The sequence below is a fragment of the Lagenorhynchus albirostris genome, chromosome 1 (assembly GCF_949774975.1).
Source record: "Lagenorhynchus albirostris chromosome 1, mLagAlb1.1, whole genome shotgun sequence".
In the NCBI taxonomy this organism is placed as follows: Eukaryota; Metazoa; Chordata; class Mammalia; order Artiodactyla; family Delphinidae; genus Lagenorhynchus; species Lagenorhynchus albirostris.
The window spans coordinates 45996110-46018040 of NC_083095.1; the positions used below are offsets into that span (position 1 = coordinate 45996110).

The 21931-nt window shown below is 40.6% G+C and overlaps 1 protein-coding gene across 2 annotated transcripts in view; it reads left to right on the forward strand.

Moving 5' to 3' along the window:
• Nucleotides 1-16744, forward strand: part of GCH1 (GTP cyclohydrolase 1) — a 53123-nt gene extending 36379 nt beyond the window's left edge. Inside the window, exons 3-7 of one of the 2 annotated variants that reach the window (XR_009539209.1) lie at nucleotides 1455-1510; nucleotides 2564-5920; nucleotides 12635-12666; nucleotides 13722-13806; nucleotides 14583-14606. Coding sequence is in view for 1 of the 2 variants with exons in the window: in XM_060142334.1 (XP_059998317.1) it covers nucleotides 1455-1510; nucleotides 12635-12666; nucleotides 13722-13806; nucleotides 14583-14709 (300 nt within the window). In the remaining variant the exon portion in view is untranslated. Of the gene's footprint in view, nucleotides 1-1454; nucleotides 1511-2563; nucleotides 5921-12634; nucleotides 12667-13721; nucleotides 13807-14582 lie in introns of both variants that reach the window. The other variant, XM_060142334.1, reaches the window with a different exon arrangement.
• The last annotated feature ends 5187 nt before the right edge of the window (nucleotides 16745-21931 follow it).

Consider the following 21931-nt stretch of genomic DNA (forward strand, 5'->3'; position numbering starts at 1 on the left):
TAAGTGAGAATACCAGGCCCAGGAAGCTGTGAATTGTCCAAGAGGACATAGGGAGTTAGTGACTTGGCTGGGGTCAGACCCAGGAACTTGAGCCTGTACTCAGCCTCTCTCCACTATATCCTCCTACCTTCTGCTCTGATTACTTCTGTGTCTGTGTTCTTACTAACTCGGTTTTTAAACATACTGTTCAGTGATGATTGCCTAAAGTGGCCATTTACAGGAATTCCCTGGTGGTCCAGTGGTTAGGACTCCACGCTTTCACTGCGAAGGGCCCAGGTTCGATCCCTGGTCAAGGAGCAAAGATCACACAAGCCACACGGCGTGGCCAAAAAAAGTAAAAAGTGACCATTTAAATGACAGGATCTTTGGGAAGACTAAAAATACTATAAACAAATAAATTATAGCTCTGTATATAAGTGTATAAATGTCAAGTGGTACTCTGTACCTTGGTTCTATGGGAAAGTTTCAACTCTGATTTTTCTTTGACATACCCAATGTTCAGGTGCTATTTAACTTTCTCCTTCTGCTGAGCAGGAAGGCAATGAATTGGTATTCTCAGACTCCCAAAGCATAGTGCCTAATAGATGGAAAAAACCACTAATTACTCCTGGATTATTCAAGTGTACAGTAAATATTAGGTGAACAAATGCAACAAATGCTGGCAAACCATGATGCAAATGAGTTGAAAATTTTATATTACTTAAATTGATTGCCTATAAGTGACCATTTATTAATCTTTTTGGAGAACTAATATTCTCTCATACTTAACACTTGGCTGAAAGACATGTAACTTTTTCATATTAGATATTAATCAGTGCTTTTTAAGATTATAGAAATGGCTTTGCCTTATAGTAAGTCCTACAAGAACTTAGGCCTTAGGATCCAGATTTTTTCTGAGTCACAACTTGTAGCCGTGTCCTTTTCTTCCTGTCAGGAGGATGGTGTTCTCTAGCAGCTTAGAAATGGGACTGCCCAGGATGACAAAGAGCACAGAGACCCTCTTTCTGTGCAACAGGGCAAGGTTTTTAAGGCCACCATGATGTGTAGAATGGCAATAGTTATACTTACAGTTTCAGCCATTTAAAGGAGGTTTTCTTAGCTACATTTTAATGTTGCTGTGGGTTAATTAGCATTTTCCTGAGAAAGTTTCCCCTCAACAGAGGAAAGATTTTAAGAATTGTATCAAGAGCTTAACTTCACCAGGAAATACCACAACTATACTTCAAATTTGTCATTTTACTAATAGTCATTCTTATTTTCCTTTTACTTAATTTGTGATTTTTTAACTGCTTATGTAAGTGCTTCATTTTCTATGTCTTAAAGCTTCTAGATGTTTTAAAAATATGTTTTCATTGTGTTGAACCGCACTGTAAGTATACTGTATTATGTTTCCTTTCGTCACAAAGAAGTACTGTGTTTTCACTTAGCTCGTGATTTCTGTCTCTTCTCTGAAGGTCCATATCGGTTATCTTCCTAACAAGCAAGTTCTTGGCCTCAGCAAACTTGCTAGGTAAGTATGACTGTGTAGTGAATAAGATGACAGGTTTATAGGACCTGCCCCTACATGGTGAGAATCTTATCAGGCTTTGTCTCTTGATCAATGTGGATCTAACTTGGAAGGTACATTCCAACTTACTTTATAGTTGCAGAGACAATATATAGACACTAAGTATAGTCTAAGACAGACTAAGAGGACCTGAAAACACAAATGCCCTTTCCTTCTCGCTCCCCTATTGCCTGCCTGCCTTCTCCACCTCCCACCTGCACATCCTTGAAGCCTTACCTCACACTTCTCTCAGTAGAGCCTTCGCCGACTGGAGAGGACCTGAGGGTGCATTCAGTTCCGCCCCCATTCTTTAAGGGTGGTTTAGCTAACTGCGGGGGAGAGGAAACCGGCACAGAGGTCTAACTGCACTGCTCTTTGAAGTGGGGGCCTTAACCCTGCCTTCCACTTGGGTACCTCCACACATCTCTGCATCCTGTAGGGCCAGTTGGTTTATGTCTGGCTCCGTTGCTTCTATAGACCCAAGACCATGCCTTCCTTGGCTTTTTCAGCTTTTTTCCCCCGCCCTCAGCTCTATTCTGAGACAATACTAACTCTCTATTTCTCTTTCTGCTACAGTCTTTTTTCATTCTTTATCCTGTGGGTTCTGGCCTTTGCTACCATTTTTGAGTTTTAGGAAAGAGTGGTGATATATACAAGCATGGTCTCCTGTGTTTAACTAGAAGTCAAATTGAGGGTCAGTGTTCATATATCTCTGATAGGGACAATAAAATATTGGGGACTAGACCTAAATACCCTTTTGTGTAGTTTCCTTGTATAGAGTTAGCGAGTTGTGGGTGATGGGGAAATATTGGGAGGTGTATATGTTAAAGGAGAGTTAAAATGAAGGAGCAGGTAATGAAATGACATCAAGAGTCCCCGTCCTTCTAAAAATAAACCAAGCTAAGTTTGGATAACTTGATTGAGGTGAAAGTGACCATATCAAAATTGGAATAAACATACCTTTGTGACCAACTGACATCTGTGGCTCTGATATGTTCCTGCTTCTTCTCCACTTAGACAATCCTGAAATGGTGGTCCAGATCTTTTTCAATTCTGTGTTGGACTCTGTAAACACCGCCCCTGCAATCTGATGCCTGCTCTCCACAGCTGTTCGTTTTACGTTGTTTTCACTTCTTCTTTCTTACTCATTTCTTCTAGGGGTTAAGAAGAAAGTAGGTAGAAGAGAGAAATTTAACTTCCCTAGTTTCTGACTAGTTTCCCTAGTTTCATTCCTACTTGGCAATCTCACTACCAGACAGGACTACTTGGTAGCATGAAAGGATGTTCTTACATCATAAATATAATTGCTTCACTGCAATCAGGCTCTTAATACAAATGCAAACATGTTGGTGCCTTTCAGTGATCTGTACCCAATGGCAGTGCCAAGGAGTGGCTGAAAAATTGTATTGGTGGTGATGGGGGTAATCAACCTTATTATAATTTCTATTAGCAACCTCCTCTCCAATAACTTACTCCCAAGCGATAAAGTTATACCAGCTGAATACAAGTGTCTTTATTATAATTGGTTATTCTTACCGTTTTATAATACATAGTCTAAGATCAGCAGGCTTGCTGTGCAAACACAGCTGTAGGCTCACTCCCCTGGTCCCCCCTCTTCCAGCAAGATGGCTAATCCTCCACCTTATATAGAAATCCTGGCACTGCTCCTGCCTGTATCAGACTGCCCACGTGTGAAAGGTGTAGCATAGACAGTCTTCATATTATAAAAACTTGGCAGACCACACTCGGCCATGGTCTTAATGTAAGCAGTCTTCTCTAGAAGACCACACTATGTAGGCCGTGGGTAACACTTTATAGAAATGGATTCGAGAGTAATCTAGTGAGATCTTGGAAAAAGTGGTGACTTGGGGGTAGAAGGGAATAGCCTTTGGTTATTTCCTTTCCTAGTGAAAGGAAAAGCTCTCCAATAATTAAGCTTTTATGAACAAAGGAGTTAATTATTAGCATGGGGATTTGTCCTTACACTAATAGGATTAAAATGTAAGGGAAAAAAATGGAGCAGTAAACCAAAGAACTGAACTCAGATATTTTGTAAAAATTTTGAATAAAGGGTCTATTAAATGAAACAGGAGACTAAGATATTATCCAACTGCTTATTCCTTATAAGAAGTTGGACTATTTAGGGAATGAAGAGGAATAAATAAGGCTAAATGTCTTAGCAAAACTTCACTGCTCATTTTAATCTTGTATGTGAAGTTTGTTATATGCTTGCCTTTAAACGGATGACCTTTCAGTGCCAGGGAAGTCAAATATCAAACAGTAAAGCTTTAAGTAACAAGAAAAATGCCAAAAGTGAGTTGATCTGGTTTAACTCTAGTAGAATTCTAGAGTAAATTTAGTTTGAATAGAAATTCCTTCTGTTGCTGAAAATCCATTGAACATGTATTCATTTTCTTGAATTAGAAAATTGAGTGAACACAATTAAATCTTGAATATAGACTTGTAGTGCCTCAGGTAGCCATGGTTCAACTGTTGGGCACCTGTGAAAGGACAATGTGCCAGTTATCATGGCTGCTAGAGGGAAGTAGGACAGAGCCACTGCCCTCAAGGAGAGTGGACAGCACTCGGCAGCAGGTGCCACAGACGTGCCTGGTTAGGAGGTCTGAGTTCAGAGAAGCCAAGATGGCTGTGGCCAGGCAGGACTGAGGAGACCCAGAGGTAGAGCTGAACAGAATTCTGAACGGAAGAGAAATTCCTGTAGGTATAGTTAATGCCTAAACAAAGGCAAATCAGAGGGTAGGAGCAAGGCATCTCCCAGTGGATGGGGAGCAGGTTGATTGATACAAGAGATTTAGGCAGAGGTGACTGGGAGATAGTGAACAAGCGTAGATTAGATCACAAAGGGAACATTAGATTACAAAGGGAACATTTTCTTGTGTCTCTATGCTATAAAAGTAACATACCAGTGAAACGTAAATACAAGTGAGTGAGTAGAGGGAAAACTTTTCTTTCCTATTTCCATTCCCCACTAGAGATCTTTCACTATCCTTCTGGAAGATTTCAGTGCAAACACAAACATGTAGCCTTAAAACTACTAGCTAAACAAGGCGAAAGGGGATCATATCCTATATTCTATACTACTTTTTTTAAAAACTTAAAGTACCTTGAAATTCCTTGGACGTCTTTTAGTCTAAAAAAGTTCCTTTTAATGGCTACATAGTATTTCTTTAATATAATTCATTTAACCAGTCTTTGATATAAGTATAGCCTACAGTTTGAGACTACTGTCAAAAATGGGAAAAAGAAGAACTTTGGTGAACACATCCTTATCTATTTCCTTACTCTGAGTCTGTAAGATTGGGGTTGGATTTGCTGGGTTAAGGTTAGCTAACTTTTTGATATTACCAAATTGCTCTCCAGAAAAGATCATACTGAACTATACTCTAATAATAGATTAAAGGTGTGTGTTTCTCTACCCTTTTGCCAACACTGGCAAACATTGAAGAGTGTGAAACCCAAACAGGTAAGTAAAAAATGGTACCTGTTGTTTTAATTTGCATTTAATCGTGTGAGGCTGATTTTTTTCAGGGACTTCCTGCTCTTAGTCTTTGCTAATTTTTCCATTGGGTTGTCTTTTTATTACTGATCTGTATGAGCTCTCTGAATATTAAAGCTACAAATAATTTGTCCAGGCTTGTCATTTGTCTGTTTTCTAGTAGTATTTTTCATGAAGTTTAAAACCTATGTAACCATAAACTCATGTATTTTTGGGTTATTTTTATGGCTTTATTTTTATATTTAGATATTTGCTTCATCTGGAAATGTATTTTGGGTCAAGGAGTAAGGGGGAATCCATCCATTGCTGTTGTATGCTCACTGACCCCCTGTAACACCTCCACTTCCCTCACATCATCACCATGCTGCCTTCTTGCTATCCTCGCTGCCACTCTCTGGGCCTTCATGTTCCTCCTGGGTCATGTGTTAAACTCCTAACTCCTGTCCTCTCATCTCTTAGGATCCCTAAATCTGCTCTCATATGCTGCTAGGATGTTCTTTCGCAAGTGTGGATTTGACAAAAGCTATGGAGCTGCGAAGGGGCAGCATTAATAAAGTTCAGGCTTCTTACCTTAGCTGACAAGTCCCACTGTGATCTGGCTGTATTCTTGCTCTTCTTTCACTTTTTGCTCTAGCCACACTTGAGAATTTGCAGCCCAGTGTCAAGTCTAGCTTGTCAAGTTATATGAAGGCATCAGAAACACTTCGAAGGTTTGCAAGGGTTAAATTATACCATCCATGGGTTCTTCCTGCAAAAGTATCACCAGATTACTTTCCCAGTTGCCAGAGGAGGAAGAGGAGAGAAAGCGTAATAATGCAAGAGAAAACAGAGGATCGAGCACAGATGTTATAAGACCAGTAAGTAGGCTATTTAAATAAGCTGTCCACTGGGTTAAATCTAGTATCCAACCATGTCCCCCTTTTAAAATAATAAAATGTTAATAAAAATCAAGGCAAAATTTATCAAAGGGGATAAAGTGAGTCCTCTTATTTTGAGAAGGTTGTATAATAAAAGTGGTCATGAATCTTCATCAAATGGGTTCAAAACAAAACATGAACTGGCTAAAATGCATAGAGAAACTGACAAACCTGAAAGGAGTAGGAACACTAATTACCTCTCAGTCTATGAAGTGGACAAAAAAAGATATACGCAGCAGAGTAATAGAATTTTGGCCAAAAGGTAAGCTTAAACTTAAAGAAATTGAAAAGGCTGTTGTGTAACAAGAAAACTAGAAATTCAAGATTAAAAACCCAACTATTTAGAAGTCAAAAATTTTTTTAATTCCTTAGACATGATAAAAAAATCATGATGCTAACACTATATAAATTGTATACAGTATTTACTGCAAAGCCATTCTTTGGAACTAACACCAACCCTCCCCAAACTCTTCCAAAAGATTTAAGAGGAACCCTTCCAAACTCAGTTCAAGACATCATCCTGATACCAAACCAGACAAGGCCACTACAAGAAGAAAATTACAAGCCCAATACCCCTGATTAATATAGATGCAAAAATCCACAATATATTAGCAAACTGAAATCAGTAATTCATTAAGAGGATCACACACTATGATCAAGTGGGATTTATTCCAGGGGTGCAAGGATGGTTCAACATTTGCAAACCAATCAATGTGATACACCATACTAACAAAATGAATGATAAAATCATCTCATTAGATGTAGAAAAGCATTTGACAAAATTCAATATCCATTCATGATAAAAACTCAGATTAGAAAGACAACCTATCTCATTGCCTGTGTAATAAAGGCTATATATGACAAGCCCACAGCTAACATCTTACTCAATAGTGACAAGCTTAAAGTATGAAAATCTAGCATAAGTTGCTTATTAGTCTGAGAGAATAATTCTATTTAGAAATGAGGGGTTATGTAACTAAGAATATGCTTTAAAAACTTTAAAAAACAGGTTAAAGAAAAAGATGGACAGGAATGAAGCAAGCATTAGAAAACCTGGATCAGCTAGTAACCATTAGAAAAAGTAAAATTAATGTTGGGAGAGCAGTGGAGGGGAAGGGGCTGGACCCAGTCAATTTACTAGGCATTCTTTCAAACTTCTAAGTAACCACTAGTTTTCATGTTGTGTAAGTAATTCAAGAGCATGGAAAAACCTGAAAAGCTATACAATTAATTAGATGAAGCTGTCTGTCCCTGATAACAAAGCCTGATAAAGCTGTTAATTATAGACTACCCTCAATTATGAGTAGTCATAAAAATCCTAAATATCAAAAAACCTACTTCAGTAGGCTACAAGTACTGTTTTCATCATCCAAGGAGCTTTACTTCAAGAATACAAAAATAGGTTACATTAAAATTTGAGAACTACTGATTCCAAGAGTATGGTAAACTAGATTGTAATGATATCTTGGTGTAGCATACTAAGATATAATGTGTATTAACATTTCACACATTGGGGGAAATGTGAAGCAGTTATTGTAAGAATCCACAGGAATTACCCAGCACTGGGGCCAAAGTCAGGGTTTTGTCCTCCCTATTTTCCCCTAAATATTCTGGGGAGAGCAGGAAGAACCACCCCTAGGCACATAGTCACTTAGGTGTGGGGTCAGAATTCAGATTACCTGTGTGGTCCTCAAAAAACCCAAGGCAATTATTTAAGATGTCACTAAGGAGGTAGCCTTCTAGCACCTAGCAGAAACAAGTGCATGTTTGGATACTTTTATCCAGGCTTCAAAGAATTCCCACAAATGTTCCTAAGAGCATGTGTTCACTGAAAGTAAAAGAAAGTCACCATGAGCCAGATTCAGCTTAAAACAATTGGTCAAATAGGGCAGATTCCAGAGTTATCAGATACAGAATATACAAGTGTGTTAGAAAAATAAGAGTACTGAGGGGGCTTCCCTGGTGGCACAGTGGTTGAGAATCTGCCTGCTAGTGCAGGGGACACGGGTTCGAGCCCTGGTCTGGGAGGATCCCACATGCCACGGAGCAACTAGGCCTGTGAGCCACAACTACTGAGCCTGCGCGTCTGGCGCCTGTGCTCCGCGACAAGAGAGGCCGCGATAGTGAGAGGCCTGCGCACCGTGATGAAGAGTGGCCCCCGCTTGCCACAACTAGAGAAAGCCCTTGCACAGAAACGAAGACCCAACACGGCAAAAATCAATAAGTTAATAAACTCCTAAAAAAAAAAATACTGAAAGTTTGACAAAGGGGCAAGAAACTTTCAGAATTAACTAGGCAGATTGGAAAAGGAACCAAATATAACTTGTAGGAAAAAGAGATGAGGTAATGGAATCCGAAGTCCAGTACACTCACATCAAACAGATTTGGCACAGCTGAAAATGAGTTAACCCAAAGAAAGTTCTGAAGAAACTACATGGACTACAACACAGACAGGTGGGAAGTATGAATGAGAGTGTAAGACATGGAAGAATAAGAAGGTATAATAGGCCGTTGATTGAAATTCCTGGGGGTAAGAGGCAATGGGGTAGGTGTACTATTAGAGAAGTTAACAGCTGAGACGTTTCTAGAGCATATGCACCCTATCAGTCTTCAGATTCAGGAAGCCTAATGGATCCCAAATAGGAAAAATGAAATTAAACCCCCATCTAGACACAACATAGGCAAGAGTGCACATACTCAAATACCATAATAAAGGCAGCCACACAGAAAAGCGTTACCTACAAGGTAACAGCAACTAGACTGACCGTTGATTTGCCTGTGGCAGTATTGAAAGGCAGATAAATGTCGGTGTCAAACTAGAATTCTTTTCCCAATAATTACCTCTCAGCAAGTTGACAGATGAGGGCAAAATAAAGTTTTTTTTTTTTTTTAATTCAGTGAAGCTATATGTTGGGCTGCACCTTACAGGCCTGCAAGCCCTGTGGTTGCCCAGCCTCAAAACTGAAGAAAGAACCTAGAAACATCAACAGTTTAGTGGACAGAGGGATCTTCCTAGTCCGAGGAAAGGTCCTGGAGCGACACCTCACCGTGCTCGGCAACAACCTTCTCTACTCGGGGTAGAAGGCTACCTCTTACAGGGGAAATTGATGTCAGGTTGGCTCATGAGTTACCAGGGAAACTAGCGGCTAGGGCAGGGGGCAAGTACAAAGGCGGTAACTGATGAAGCCCTATAACTAGGAGGATTGGATAGTCATGTGAGCGAAGCAGGGACTGATCAAGCAAGAGGACAGCCATCTTGAATGGCCTGACCATACCCTCTACCCTTACATACCCTGCACGACGCTTACAATCTTGGTCCACCCCTCTTGCGCAGTGTCCCTGGGGTCAGGTATGTCGAGGGGCACTGCAACCAGATACCACAAATGCAGTACAGACAGCAGCAGCTAAAGAGTAGCAAGAGAAAGCAGGGTGCTTAGCAGGTCCACTTACCATGGAAGCCCAGAGGAGGAGGACAACGCCATCTCACCGTAGACCCAGCAATCAGACTCAATTTTGCGGTGAGCCCACTGTTGCCACCCAGCCCTGGAACAGATTCCCTCCCCTCAGGCAAGGGACAAAATATATAAGATGTTTAGCAGGCACAATACAGGGGAGGTCATGACCATTAAGCAAAACATAAGCAATAACAGCATCCTGAGATAACGCGGGTTTTGTCCTGGCCTGCAGGACCACATCGCCTGTCCACCCTCAGTCCCCACAGCCATGCCTAGTATCGGAGAGGTGGTGTAACAACCGACCACAGGGTTAGTATAACGCCGCCTTTCTCCAGTAGGGGCCCAGATTGATGACCTCAGCAGTCTTCGGTGGGGCTGGGTAGGAGACAGGTGAAATCGCTAAGTCCCTTTCTAATCCTATTTCCCAATGGGGCGGCAAACCCAAACCACCTGGGACTTACCGTCAGTTCCAGGGCCATTTTATAATGTGTTCCCCTTGGGGTTAGATCCTATGATAAGGGCAAAAACAAGTTATTGTCCTTCTGTGGTCAACAGCTGAACTCAGATGGTGTTGACTAGTTATCTCTGGGTGAACATGACGTAGACACTGGGACCGCTGATCCTGGGATGTTCAGTTATAGTTTGTAGGGCTTGAGTTAGCCTCCTGGCCCATGCATTGAGAGAGCTGGTTTCCCATCTCAGTTGTTAAGTAGTCCATTCAGCCTTTCAATTAGCCGGCAGCAGTGAGGTTGTAGGGCAGGTGAAAATGCCAGTGTGTCATTTCTATCATCCCATTCCTGAACGTCGTAGCTGGCAAAGTGGATTCCTTGGTCACTGTCGATGTCCACGAGGGTCCCGTATGTCACAAGCAGCTGTTCTAGACCCCAAATCATGGTTTTGTGCATTGCTCGACTCGGGTAGGCCTTTTGTAGCGTCTTCCACCTACTGTAATGCACTGTAGACTGCGTATGGCTGTTGTTCCATGACACCGTATGGTTGCTCCGCCCCCTTCCACAGCTGGGACCAGAAGCCCGTGGGTACTGGTATTAGTTTGCCGTTGCCACAGACCCCAACCAAATCCTCCCAGGTAACTGGCCACGTCCAATTCACAAGCCTGCCCCTGAGTTAGTATCCCTAAAGCCTGTGTCTGTAATTGTTTAGGGATGGTGAGTTGGGGTATGCTTATATATTCTAGATATTCCAGGTCCTTGAGTTTTGTCTGTGTTCACCAGCCAGCGCAGTGCAGTCAGATGAGCTATGAGTGCGGGGCTGGTACTTTTTTTTTTTTTTTTGCGGTACGCGGGCGTCTCACCGTTGTGGTCTCTCCCGTTGCGGAGCACAGGCTCCGGACGCGCAGGCTCAGCGGCCATGGCTCACGGGCCCAGCCGCTCCGCGGCATGTGGGATCTTCCCAGACCAGGGCACGAACCCGTGTCCTCTGCATCATCAGGCGGACTCTCAACCACTGCGCCACCACGGAAGCCCGGGGCTGCTACTTTTAAATTGGAAAGAGACTCCGAGGATAACAGGCTATCATCAGTATAATGGAAGAAGGCATCTCTCATGGCAGTCAGCTGCCACAGGGCCCCACATGGCTAGTGGACAGCCACCTCGCGATTCCCGCCCCTCCCCCCCCGCAACTTTTCGTTCCTCACCCGTATTTCCCGACATCTCTGCATTCACGGGAGTTTCCTCGGCCTCCTGGCTGGCTCAGCAATTATTGGGCTGCGCCTCGAAGGCCTGCAAGCCTTATGATTGATAGCCCAGCCTCAAGACTGAAGAACGAGCGCCGAAACAGTGACAGAGACATCAGCGGTTTAGTGGAGAAAAGGATCTTACTAGTCCAAAGCCAGGTCCTGGAGCAACACCTCACCGTGCCCGGCAACAACCTTCACTACCCGGGGGAGAAGGAGGCTACCATTTATAGGGGGAATTGACATCAGGTTGGTTCATCAGTTACCAGGGAAACCAGCGGCTGGGGCAGGGGGCAAGCATGGAGGCAGTTACTGATTAAGCCCTATAATGAAGAGGATTGGATAGTCATGTGAGTGAAGCAGGGACTCATCAAGCAGGGGATGTAGAGAGAGCAAGACAGCAGCCATCTTGAATGGCCTTCATACACTATGTGATTATCTTTAATGCTGAGAAGACAGAAATCCGACACCTATTCTTTACTTGAAAAAGAAAAACAAACTAGGAATAAGAAATGATAAACTCTGAGCATAGGGGCCCTGTTCGCCACATAATCATATACACAGTAGGCACTCAATAACGAATGACCCTCGTCCGGCACAGTCGCCAGCAACAGGCAGGCACCCGGGCTGGCAGTGAAATGTTAGAGGCATTCCTGTTAGGGTAGGCAGCCCCCCTGTGACTGACTTCATTGGCTGTCACAGGTATAAAGAAGCAAGTCATCAGTTCTGTCTGAGTGGCACAGTGGGGGGAAGGGCCATAACATACCTCATAGGTAAGCTGATCCTTAAATTGAGTCCAAATTCATGACTAAAAGGCCAAATTTTAAAGAAAAGACCCTTCACGTGAATTGCAATCCTCAAATGTGTAATTCTGTAGCCATTTTACAGCCAGAGTAAAAGATGTTGAAAGGGGAAATTCATCACTTGACAGATTGTGTTATGAGCTAAGATCAGGGGCTTTTATTTGGAGGGGGTGGTTAATCCTGCTGAGTGCTTATGTAGACCTATATTATAAAGAGATGTCTGAAGAGGTCTGTTTAGCCCTCATCTGATTATCCTAATAGATTTAGTTGGTACATAGTTGATATTTGTCTGCTATTAATTAACAAATAGTCTTTATTTTTAACTTGAGCTTTAAGCTCTTATTAAACAATATGATTAATTAGAACACGTGAGATGTGACCTAAAATTGATGACATGGGAGCTTGAAAATTACTCACCTCTAATTGTTGTTTTTCCTAAGTGAATGTTACACTTAATTCTCTCTGTCTTTGGGGACTTACGGAAGTACCACTGTGTCATGGTTGGTGGTCTCCTTTAGACCCTCCCTCTTCTCATTTCCTTGTAGTTTTTGTATCTTTCTATCCTCCTCCTATAAGCATTTATCTCCTGCCCAGACCCTACAATTACTTCAATAAAGCAATTATTCTTTAGACTTATGGGGAAGCCTTGCCAATTTCACTTCAAACAATTTATAATTAACTAAAACAATTCTTTCTTTTCTAGGATTGTAGAAATCTATAGTAGAAGATTACAAGGTAAACTTTGAAACTACTTTATTTACAGAAAAACCTTTTTTATTAAGGAAAAAGTATTTTTTGTTCTTATTACAAGTGTAATACATATGGCTTATAAAAATCAAGGGAATTCCCTGGCGGTCCAGTGGTTAGGACTTGGTGCATTCGCTGCAGTGGGCAGGGTTCAATACCTGTTCAGGGAACTAAGATTCCCCCAAGCCGTGTGGTGTGACCAAAAAAAAAAAGAAAACTTTATAGGAATATAAAACAGAAAGTCTGCTGTGTTTCAAGCCTCCAGAACAAATCATTGTATTTGCATATTCCTTCACATTTTATTGCATATACCAACATTTAAAAAATCAATCTACTTTTATTATAGTATTTGAAAAGTGGTGTCACTTTCTTTTTCCCCTACTTTTTCACTTACCAAATCTTAAACATTTTTTCACATACATGTAACCATCTCATTCATTTTGCTGGCTGTTCAGCATTCCATTGTACAGCTACGCTGTGGCTTGATTTAACCAATTCCTGCTCTGGTATTTGGGGATTTTGTCGGTTTTCAAATAGAGGCAGTGCTGAACACTTAATGTTTTCAAAGATGTTGTTTATTCAGCACAGGAACTACATTATTTAGGTTAAATCGTTGATTTTCAACATTGCTCTAAGTACAATTCAATAATTGGACTGTAGCTCCTTTGTTAACCCTGCTTCAAGCTATTTATTCATTTACTTTACTCTGCCTCCACGGGGTGCTTGTTATCAATATCTGGTCAGTCTTTGTGCACACCTAAAGAGACAGTCGTCATTCTGATCTGTTCCCTCCAGTGGTGCTGGTGGGCACTGGGGGTTCCTTAGTTCCCCTTGGCACCTGTACTGCAGGTGAGGGGACTGAACAGGGGCATCCTGTGGCCCAGACAGCAGAGCAAACAAACTGGTAAAAGGTGGTGTGTCTTGGCTCTTAAACCTCACCAAAGTCTTGCTTTTTAAGATTTCAAATATTCTAGAGACAACAAAAGCTTCCAGGTCTCTGTTCGTGTCAGACTCTTAAACTGAGCTCCTTGTCACATCCACAGTTCAAGAGCGCCTTACGAAACAAATTGCTGTAGCAATCACAGAGGCCTTGCGACCTGCTGGAGTGGGGGTAGTGGTTGAAGCGACGTAAGTCCGTGTTTGCCTTTAATAATGTCCCAGTGGTGTTTTGGGCTGGAGGTGTAGGGAGTCATAGACTTAGGTGTAGTGAATTTGCACAACAGTGCAAATCAGTCTTCTCTTGATTTCTTCTTTAGCTCTTTGTTGCTAAGAGCAGAGTTTTCCCAATATTTTGCGACACATTTGAAAAATAAAGAGTTGTACTTAAGAATAGGTACAAAGGGCAACTGAAGACACTTCTTTAAGTTAGAATGAATTATGAGAATTGCAAACATCTTGTGGGCAGTTTTCACCCATTCTTTTGTCATGGCGTGAACTGTGCACTGTGGGTGCCGTCCAGCTTCACCCACTGTGGTCACTGTTCTCTGGATTCTGCCTGGTGAGACCACCGTGCCTCAGTATTTCTCGGAACACCTAAGCTAGCTTAGTGCTGTCTCGGTCCTGAAGATGGATCAAGTGAGAATCCTGAATTTCTTTTTATCTAGAAGTTGTGTATCTCTGTAGACACTTTGTATTAGTTTCACCCAGGAAGAAAATCCTATTTTTCCCCCTCCGACTGGATGCCTTAGGACTCAACCACTGATAAGAATAAGAGCTGTAAGGCTTAGGAACTTAAAAAAAAAAAAAAGTTTTAGACCAAATTTGTCTAAGAAGCGACATTTTGATATACTTGGTAACTGTGAACTCAGTTGAATCAGATTTAATCTTTCGGGCTGCTTTTATTTTAAAAACCAAACCAGCAACTGTCTACTCCTTGAAGCCACATTTGTTGCCTTGTTTTGTAGACACATGTGTATGGTAATGCGAGGGGTACAGAAAATGAACAGCAGAACCGTGACCAGCACGATGCTGGGGGTGTTCCGCGAGGACCCGAAGACCCGGGAAGAGTTTCTGACTCTCATTAAGAGCTGAACCTCAGCATGTGCCACATGGTTTACAGATTGTGCAGCTAGTAGCATCATTTGGTCTTAATTGTTTGTACATTCCATTTCCAGTTGTTGCTTATCCCTTGTCACTAATTGTATTTAGTAATTATTTAAAGCAAGTCAAATAAAGATAATTAATAAAGGGGTAATTAATCTACTTTCTTCTTGCCACCTTTTAGTGGCAACATTCAAGCAAACTGCCAATAGTGTAAGTTACTTGCATAAAACCACTGCCTTTCAGGTAACCTGAGGGTGCTGGGAAGGGAGAAGAATTCATGTGTTTTGTTCAGAGTATGGTAATTTGATTCAGAAGCACAGGTGTGTTGGGAATGGGAGAAAACTATGACCAATATATTTATTTTATCCTCCCCAAACAAAAATGGCATAGTGCTTAAAATAATTTATGTACACTGTGCAGCATTGCTCTGCAAATTCAAAGTCCAACAGCTCCATTTTAATCATGTTTATTTAACTACCAGTGATACTTTATTTTTTATATATTTATTTTTTAACTATCCAGTTGTAACATACGTCACCAAGGGAAGGTGGTGGAATATCTATGTTTTTTAATTTCACTGTGAGTTAAAAAAGCAATTTCTACCTTCTATTCTTTTTAAAATTCAAGTACAGGGAATTAGTTCCTGGAGTTGTTTACGAGTGTATTCTCATGTCAGTATACAGGGATTTAGACATTTAACTCTCTGTGCCTTGATGAGAATATCACACCATTTAGAGTGTAGATACCTTTGCCTTTTTTTTAAAAGCCATTATTTTATAAGACTTAGTACTGACCTTGCAAATAACTAGCTCTCACAGTTCTACCTTTACACGTTTCTTGGGAGCTTACTTTGTGAGTTCCTTATAGATGCCTCAAAACTTTTTTTTTTAACTTATCAAATATTTTTCTAAGTATTTACAGAAACTTTTGAAAGTGTCCATCATTTTCAGGTCTGCAGATCCATAGCTTCCGTGAATATGAGAGAATGCAGAATTGCACTGTGGACTGCTTTGAACTATGTCCCATGTCTAATGAAAGCTGTATTGTTGGTGTCTGTAAAAATGCACCGTCATTCTCTGGAGTGATTGGAAGCTACTGGAAGCCAGTGTTCTGGTTTCCCTTGTGGTCCACATGGATCTTGTCTTCTGTGTAACTGTTCAAGTGGGATAGGTCTTTTAGTCCAGGAAGCTGCTGCCTTATTAATGATTATCTTAAAATTTCCTCCACTGGGGCAGTGTGGGCCAAATTAAAACAAACAAACGAAAAAAAACCCAACTCTCTGCAAAAACAAACACAGTTATTCCATGGAGAAGTCTCTTATTTGGTTGACACTGTGCTCTTCAAATTTATTGTGTTACCAACAAGGATTAACTACAATGCTTGCTGTAACTCTGGTAGTCCTGTCTCTGCCACTCTGATGCCATTTGGCTTATGCTAGGGCCAGATGGCAGGTTTTTTGTTTGTTTGTTTTTTTAATTTTAAATCTTCCCTACTTCTAGTTCCTATATATATATATATTTTTTTCACTTGGGGTTTCTAAAGTAGAGTGGTGGTTGATTCTGAGTTCCTTTTAAAATCTAACCTGATATAAACATTATCCTGCTTAACATTTAGAGATAGAATTAAACATTCAGCTCACGTTTGGTATTTTAAAGTTTTTACACCTGTGACTTGGAGGACCAAAGAAATTGTTAGCTGTTAATTCATCTTTCTGAGATCAATTGTATTCCTTTTTAATGACTGTTTATTCTAACATTCCTTAGAAGTGTTCTCATAAAGGTCTACAGTATCCACAGTATTGGTCTAGAGTATTGATAAATGCAAAGTAATTACCTTGTCTGTTTTACTCTGGTCTGTAGTACTTCAAAATTACTTTTTCATATCCGTGGGCTTGAACTCATTTGGGGGATTTTTAAGAATTCGATGCATTTAAATACACTGTTCAGTTTAATTGTTCAAATTGTATGTATATTGTTCCTGAAGTTGGTTTTATTCAAATTATTAAAGTGTTATGACTGTTCTTGTGAAAGTAGTTTCTCTTTGAACCACTGCTATAGATAAATCAATAAATTCAATTATTTTTACTGCATTCTGTTTTAGCAAAGATACCCTTCGTAAGGGCTTCTCTCAGCCATCAAGCTATTAGAATATAAATCCCAGACATAAATTTACCCCAGGCTCTCTGTTTCCCTTTGGTATTCAGTTTGGGTATTACTGTCCTCACCCTATTGCAGTAATGGGAAGGACAGATCTGGGTTAAGAGTAAGGAATCTGAATGGCCCACATGTCCTTGTTCTAAGCCTAACTTTGCATAACTGCGGCTCCTGAGAACTCCACTGCTTTCTGTGTGGGAGCAGCTGAGGAGGGAAGAGCAGGCTGGGGCAGGGAGCTGGGCAATGCAGGGAGTGGAAGAGTTTCCCTCCCTTTTGTAGGGAAGAGCCTGCCTGGGCAAAACTTCCAAGTAGGAGCAAAGGTTTTGCTGCCTCTTTTCTGTCCATGCCTGATGACCACATCATTCCCTCTATTGGGTGGACTTCCCATTCCCTGCTCCACCTAGGCAGAGGCCCCAGCCGTCACTGATTGTCAGCCTGTCCAGGTGCTGGGGCCAATGGAGTAGCCTGCTGCTCTTTGAAGGACCCTGTAGCCTGTAGGTAGTGAACCTAATCACCTAAACTAGGAATGCAAGAAACATTCCTTTTTTTTTTTCTTTTTGCCCCACCACGCAGCTTGTGGGATCTTAGTTCCTCAACCAGGGATCGAACCCATGCTTTCAGCAGTGAAAGTGCAGAGTCCTAGCCACTGGACCACCAGGGAATTCCTAAAACATTCCTGAAACCACAACTCACACATGTCAATAAAACAATGAGCTGCTCAATAAGCCCAAGTTGCTGCTCCTGAGTTTTTTCACTAAAGATTGAATTGGCTGAAAGAAGAACAGAGCTGGAGAAATCACACTCCCTGACTTTGGACTATACTACAAAGCTACAGTAATCAAAACAGTATGTTACTGGCACAAAAACAGAAATAGATCAGTGGAACAGAATAGAGAGCCCAGAAATAAACCCATGCACTTATGTTCAATTAATTTATGACAAAGGAGGCAAGAATATACAGTAAAGACAATCTGTTCAATAAGTGGTGCTGGGAAAACTGGACAGCTACATGTAAAAGAATGAAATTAGACCATTCTGTAACACCATACACAAAAATAAACTCAAAATGGATTAAAGACCTAAATGTAAGACTGGATACTGTAAAACTCCTAGAGGAAAACATAGGCAGAACACTCTTTGACATAAATCGCAGCATATTTTTTTTGGATCTGTCTCCTAGAGTAATAGAAGTAAAAGCAAAAATGAACAAATGGGACCTAATTAACTTAAAAGCTTTTGCACGGCAAAGGAAACTATAAACAACATGAAAAGACAACCTATGGAATGGGAGAAAATATTTGCAAACCATGCAACTGAAAAGGGATTAATTTCTAAAATATACAAGCAGCTCATACAGCTCAATATCAAAAAAATAAAAATAAAAAACTGGGCAGAAGACCTAAATAGACATTTTTCCAAAAGACATACAGATGACCAACAGACATATGAAAAGATGCTCAATATTGATAATTATTAGAAAAATGCAAATCAAAACCGCAATGAGGTATCACCTCACACCAGTCAGAATGGCCATCATCAAAAACTCTGCAAATGATAAATTCTGGAGAGGGTATGGGGAAAAGGGAACCCTCTTACACTGTTGGTGGCAATGTAAATTGGTGTAACCACTATGGAGAACAATATGGAAGTTCCTCAAAAAATAAAAATAGAGTTACCATGTAATCCATCAATCACACTTCTGGGCATATATATCCAGAAAATACGAAAACTCTAATTCAAAAAGATACATGCACTCCTATGTTCATAGCAGCACTATTTACAATAGCCAAGACATGGAAACAACCTAAATGTCCATGGACAGATGAATGGATAAAGAAGATGTGGTATATATATATATGAATATTACTAAGCCATAAAAAAGAATGAGATGATGCCATTTGCAACAACATGCATGGACGTAGAGATTATTATACAAAGTGAAGTAAGTCAGACAGAGAAAGACATATATATCACTTACATGTGGAATCTAAAAAAAATGATACAGATGAACTTATTTACAAAACAGAAATAGACTCACAGACACAGAAAACCAACTTATGGTTACCAAATGAGAAAGGAGGAGGGAGAGATAAATTAGGAGTTTAGGATTAACATATACACACTACTATATATAAAATAACAAGGATTTACTGTATAGCACAGGGAACTATATTCAATATCTTGTAATAAACTATAATGGAGAAGAGTCTGAAATATATATATATGGATCACTTTGCTGTACACCTGAAACTAACACAATATTGTAAATCAACTACAATAAAAAAATTTTTTTTAAGATTAAATTGGGTGAGTTCCTTGTTTTATCACTTAATGGAAAAGCAGTTGCAGACACCAAAGGTTTTAGAGAAGGCGGTCCATCAACACAGAACACCAAGATTCACCATGATGGGCCTGGTCCTGCTGATGGTGAAGAGGAAAGTCTCAGTAGATGAGCTCAAGGGCACAGTGTAAATGCCTGACAGCCCCAACCCTTCCAGGGGCACTTGCTTTGTGTTTTAGTCTTTATTATGGAAAAAACGTACAACAGTAGACAGTACATGAGTACATGAGCCTCGCGTACCCATCATCCAGCTTCAGTAAGTCTCAACTCATGGTCATCATGATTCCTCCATCTGGATTTCAAAACAAATCACAGACATCCTTTCACGCATAAATATTTCAGATTAAAAAAAGAGGAGAGACTTCCCTGGTGTTTCAGTGGGTAAGACCCCATGCTCCCAATGCAGGGGGCCCGGGTTTGATTCCTGTTTGGGAACTAGATCCCGCATGCATGCCACAACTAAGAGTTTGCATGCTGCAACTAAGAAGCCTGCACACTGCAACTAAAAGGTCCCACGTGCCGCAATGAAGATCCCGTGTGGCATAACTAAGACCCGGCGCAGCCTAAATAAATAAATAAATATTTTAATTAATTAACTAAAAGAAGAGGAATCACATAACCCAAATACCATTCATTATCACACAAAACAATGCTTTAATATAAAATATTCAGTTGGCATTCAATTTTTCTCTATTGTCCCATAATTTTTAAAAACAGTTATTTGAATCAAAGTACAAATGAGGTCTATACACGGCAATTGCTTGATCTGGGTTTTTTAAACTGTGTTAAAAACACATAAAATTTACCGTCTTAACCATTTTTAAGTGTATGGTACAGTAGTAACTATATGCACATTGTACAATAGGTCTCTAGAATTTTTCATGTTGCAGAATTGAAACCCTCTACCCATTGAACAACTCCCTCACTTTTTCCCTCCTCCAGACCCTGGTAACTGTTATTCTGCTTTCTAAGAGTTTGCTTCAGATTCCTCATATAAGGAGAATTAGCAGTATTTGTCTTTTTTGTGACAGGTTTATTTCGGTTAGCATAATGTCCTCAAGGGTCATCCATTTTGTAGTATAAGGATTTCCTTTTTTTTTTTTTTAAGAATTTCCTTCTTTTTAAAAATTGAATAATATTCCACTATATACATATATACTATATTTTCTTTATCCATTCATTTGCTGATGGACATTTAGATTGTTTCCACCTCTTGGCTATTGTGAATAATACTGCAATGAACATAACTATGCAAATATCTCAATATCCTGTTTTTAATTATTTTGGATACATACCCCAGAAGTGGAATTGCTAGATCATATAGTAATTCTTTAAAATTTTTTGAGGTAATGCCATACTGTTCCATAGCTGCTGTACCATTTTACATTCCCACCAACAATGCACGAGAGTTCCAATTTCTCCACCTTCTTGCCAAAACTTGATATTTTCCAGTTTTGTGATGGCCATCGGAATGGGTGTGAAGTAGTATTTCATTGTGGTTTTGATATGCATTTCCCTGATGATTAGTGATGTTCAGCATCTTTTCATGTGCATATGACTATTTGTGTATCTTCTTTGGAGAAATGTCTATTCAAGTACTTTTTTTTTTTTTTTTTTTTTTTTTTTTTTGTGGTACGCGGGCCTCTCACTGTTGTGGCCTCTCCTGTTGCGGAGCACAGGCTCCGGACGCGCAGGCTCAGCGGCCATGGCTCACAGGCCCAGCCGCTCCGTGGCATGTGGGATCTTCCTGGACCGGGGCACGAACCTGTGTCCCCTGCATCGGCAGGCGGACTCTCAACCACTGAGCCACCAGGGAAGCCCCAAGTACTTTTTATAAATCAGGTTATATGATGTTTTTGTTGTTGAGTTGTAGGAGTTCTTTATATATTAATCCCTTATCAGATAAATAGTTTGCAAATATTTTCTCCAATTTTGTAGGTTTCCTTTTTACTATGTTGATTGTTTCCTTTGCTGCACAGAAGTTTTTAGGTTTGGTGTAGTCCCATTTGTCTTTTTGCCTATACTTTTGGTGTCATATCCAAGAAATCATTGCCCATTCCAATGGCATGAAGTTTCCGCCTCTGTTTTCTCGTGGGAATTTTACAGTTTCAGTTCTTAGGTTTAGGTTTTTAATCCATTTTTAGTTAACTTTTGCATATGATGTAAGGTAAGGGTCCAACTTCATTCTTTTGTATGTAGCTGTCCAGTTTTCCCAGCACATTTGTTGAACAGACTGTCTTTCCCCCATTGTGTAGCACTTGTACCTTTGTCAAAGGTCATTTGATCATACACTTGAGGATTTGTTCTGGACTGTTTGATTCTGTTCCATTGGTTTATATGTCTGTGCTTATGCCAGTACTACATTATTTTGATTACTGTAGCTTTTTTTTTTTTTTTTTGCGGTACGCGGGCCTCTCACTGCTGTGGCCTCTCCCGCCGCGGAGCACAGGCTCCGGATGCACAGGCCCAGCGGCCATGGCTCACGGGCCAAGCCGCTCCGCGGCATGTGGGATCCTCCCAGACCGGGGCACGAACCCGTGTCCTCTGCATCGGCAGGCGGACTCTCAACCACTGCGCCACCAGGGAAGCCCTGATTACTGTAGCTTTATAATATGTTTGGAAACCAATTGAGACCTCCAGCTTTGTTTTTCTTTCTCAAGATTGTTTTGGCTATTTGGGGTCTCAGAGATTTCATATGAATTTTAGGATTTTTTTT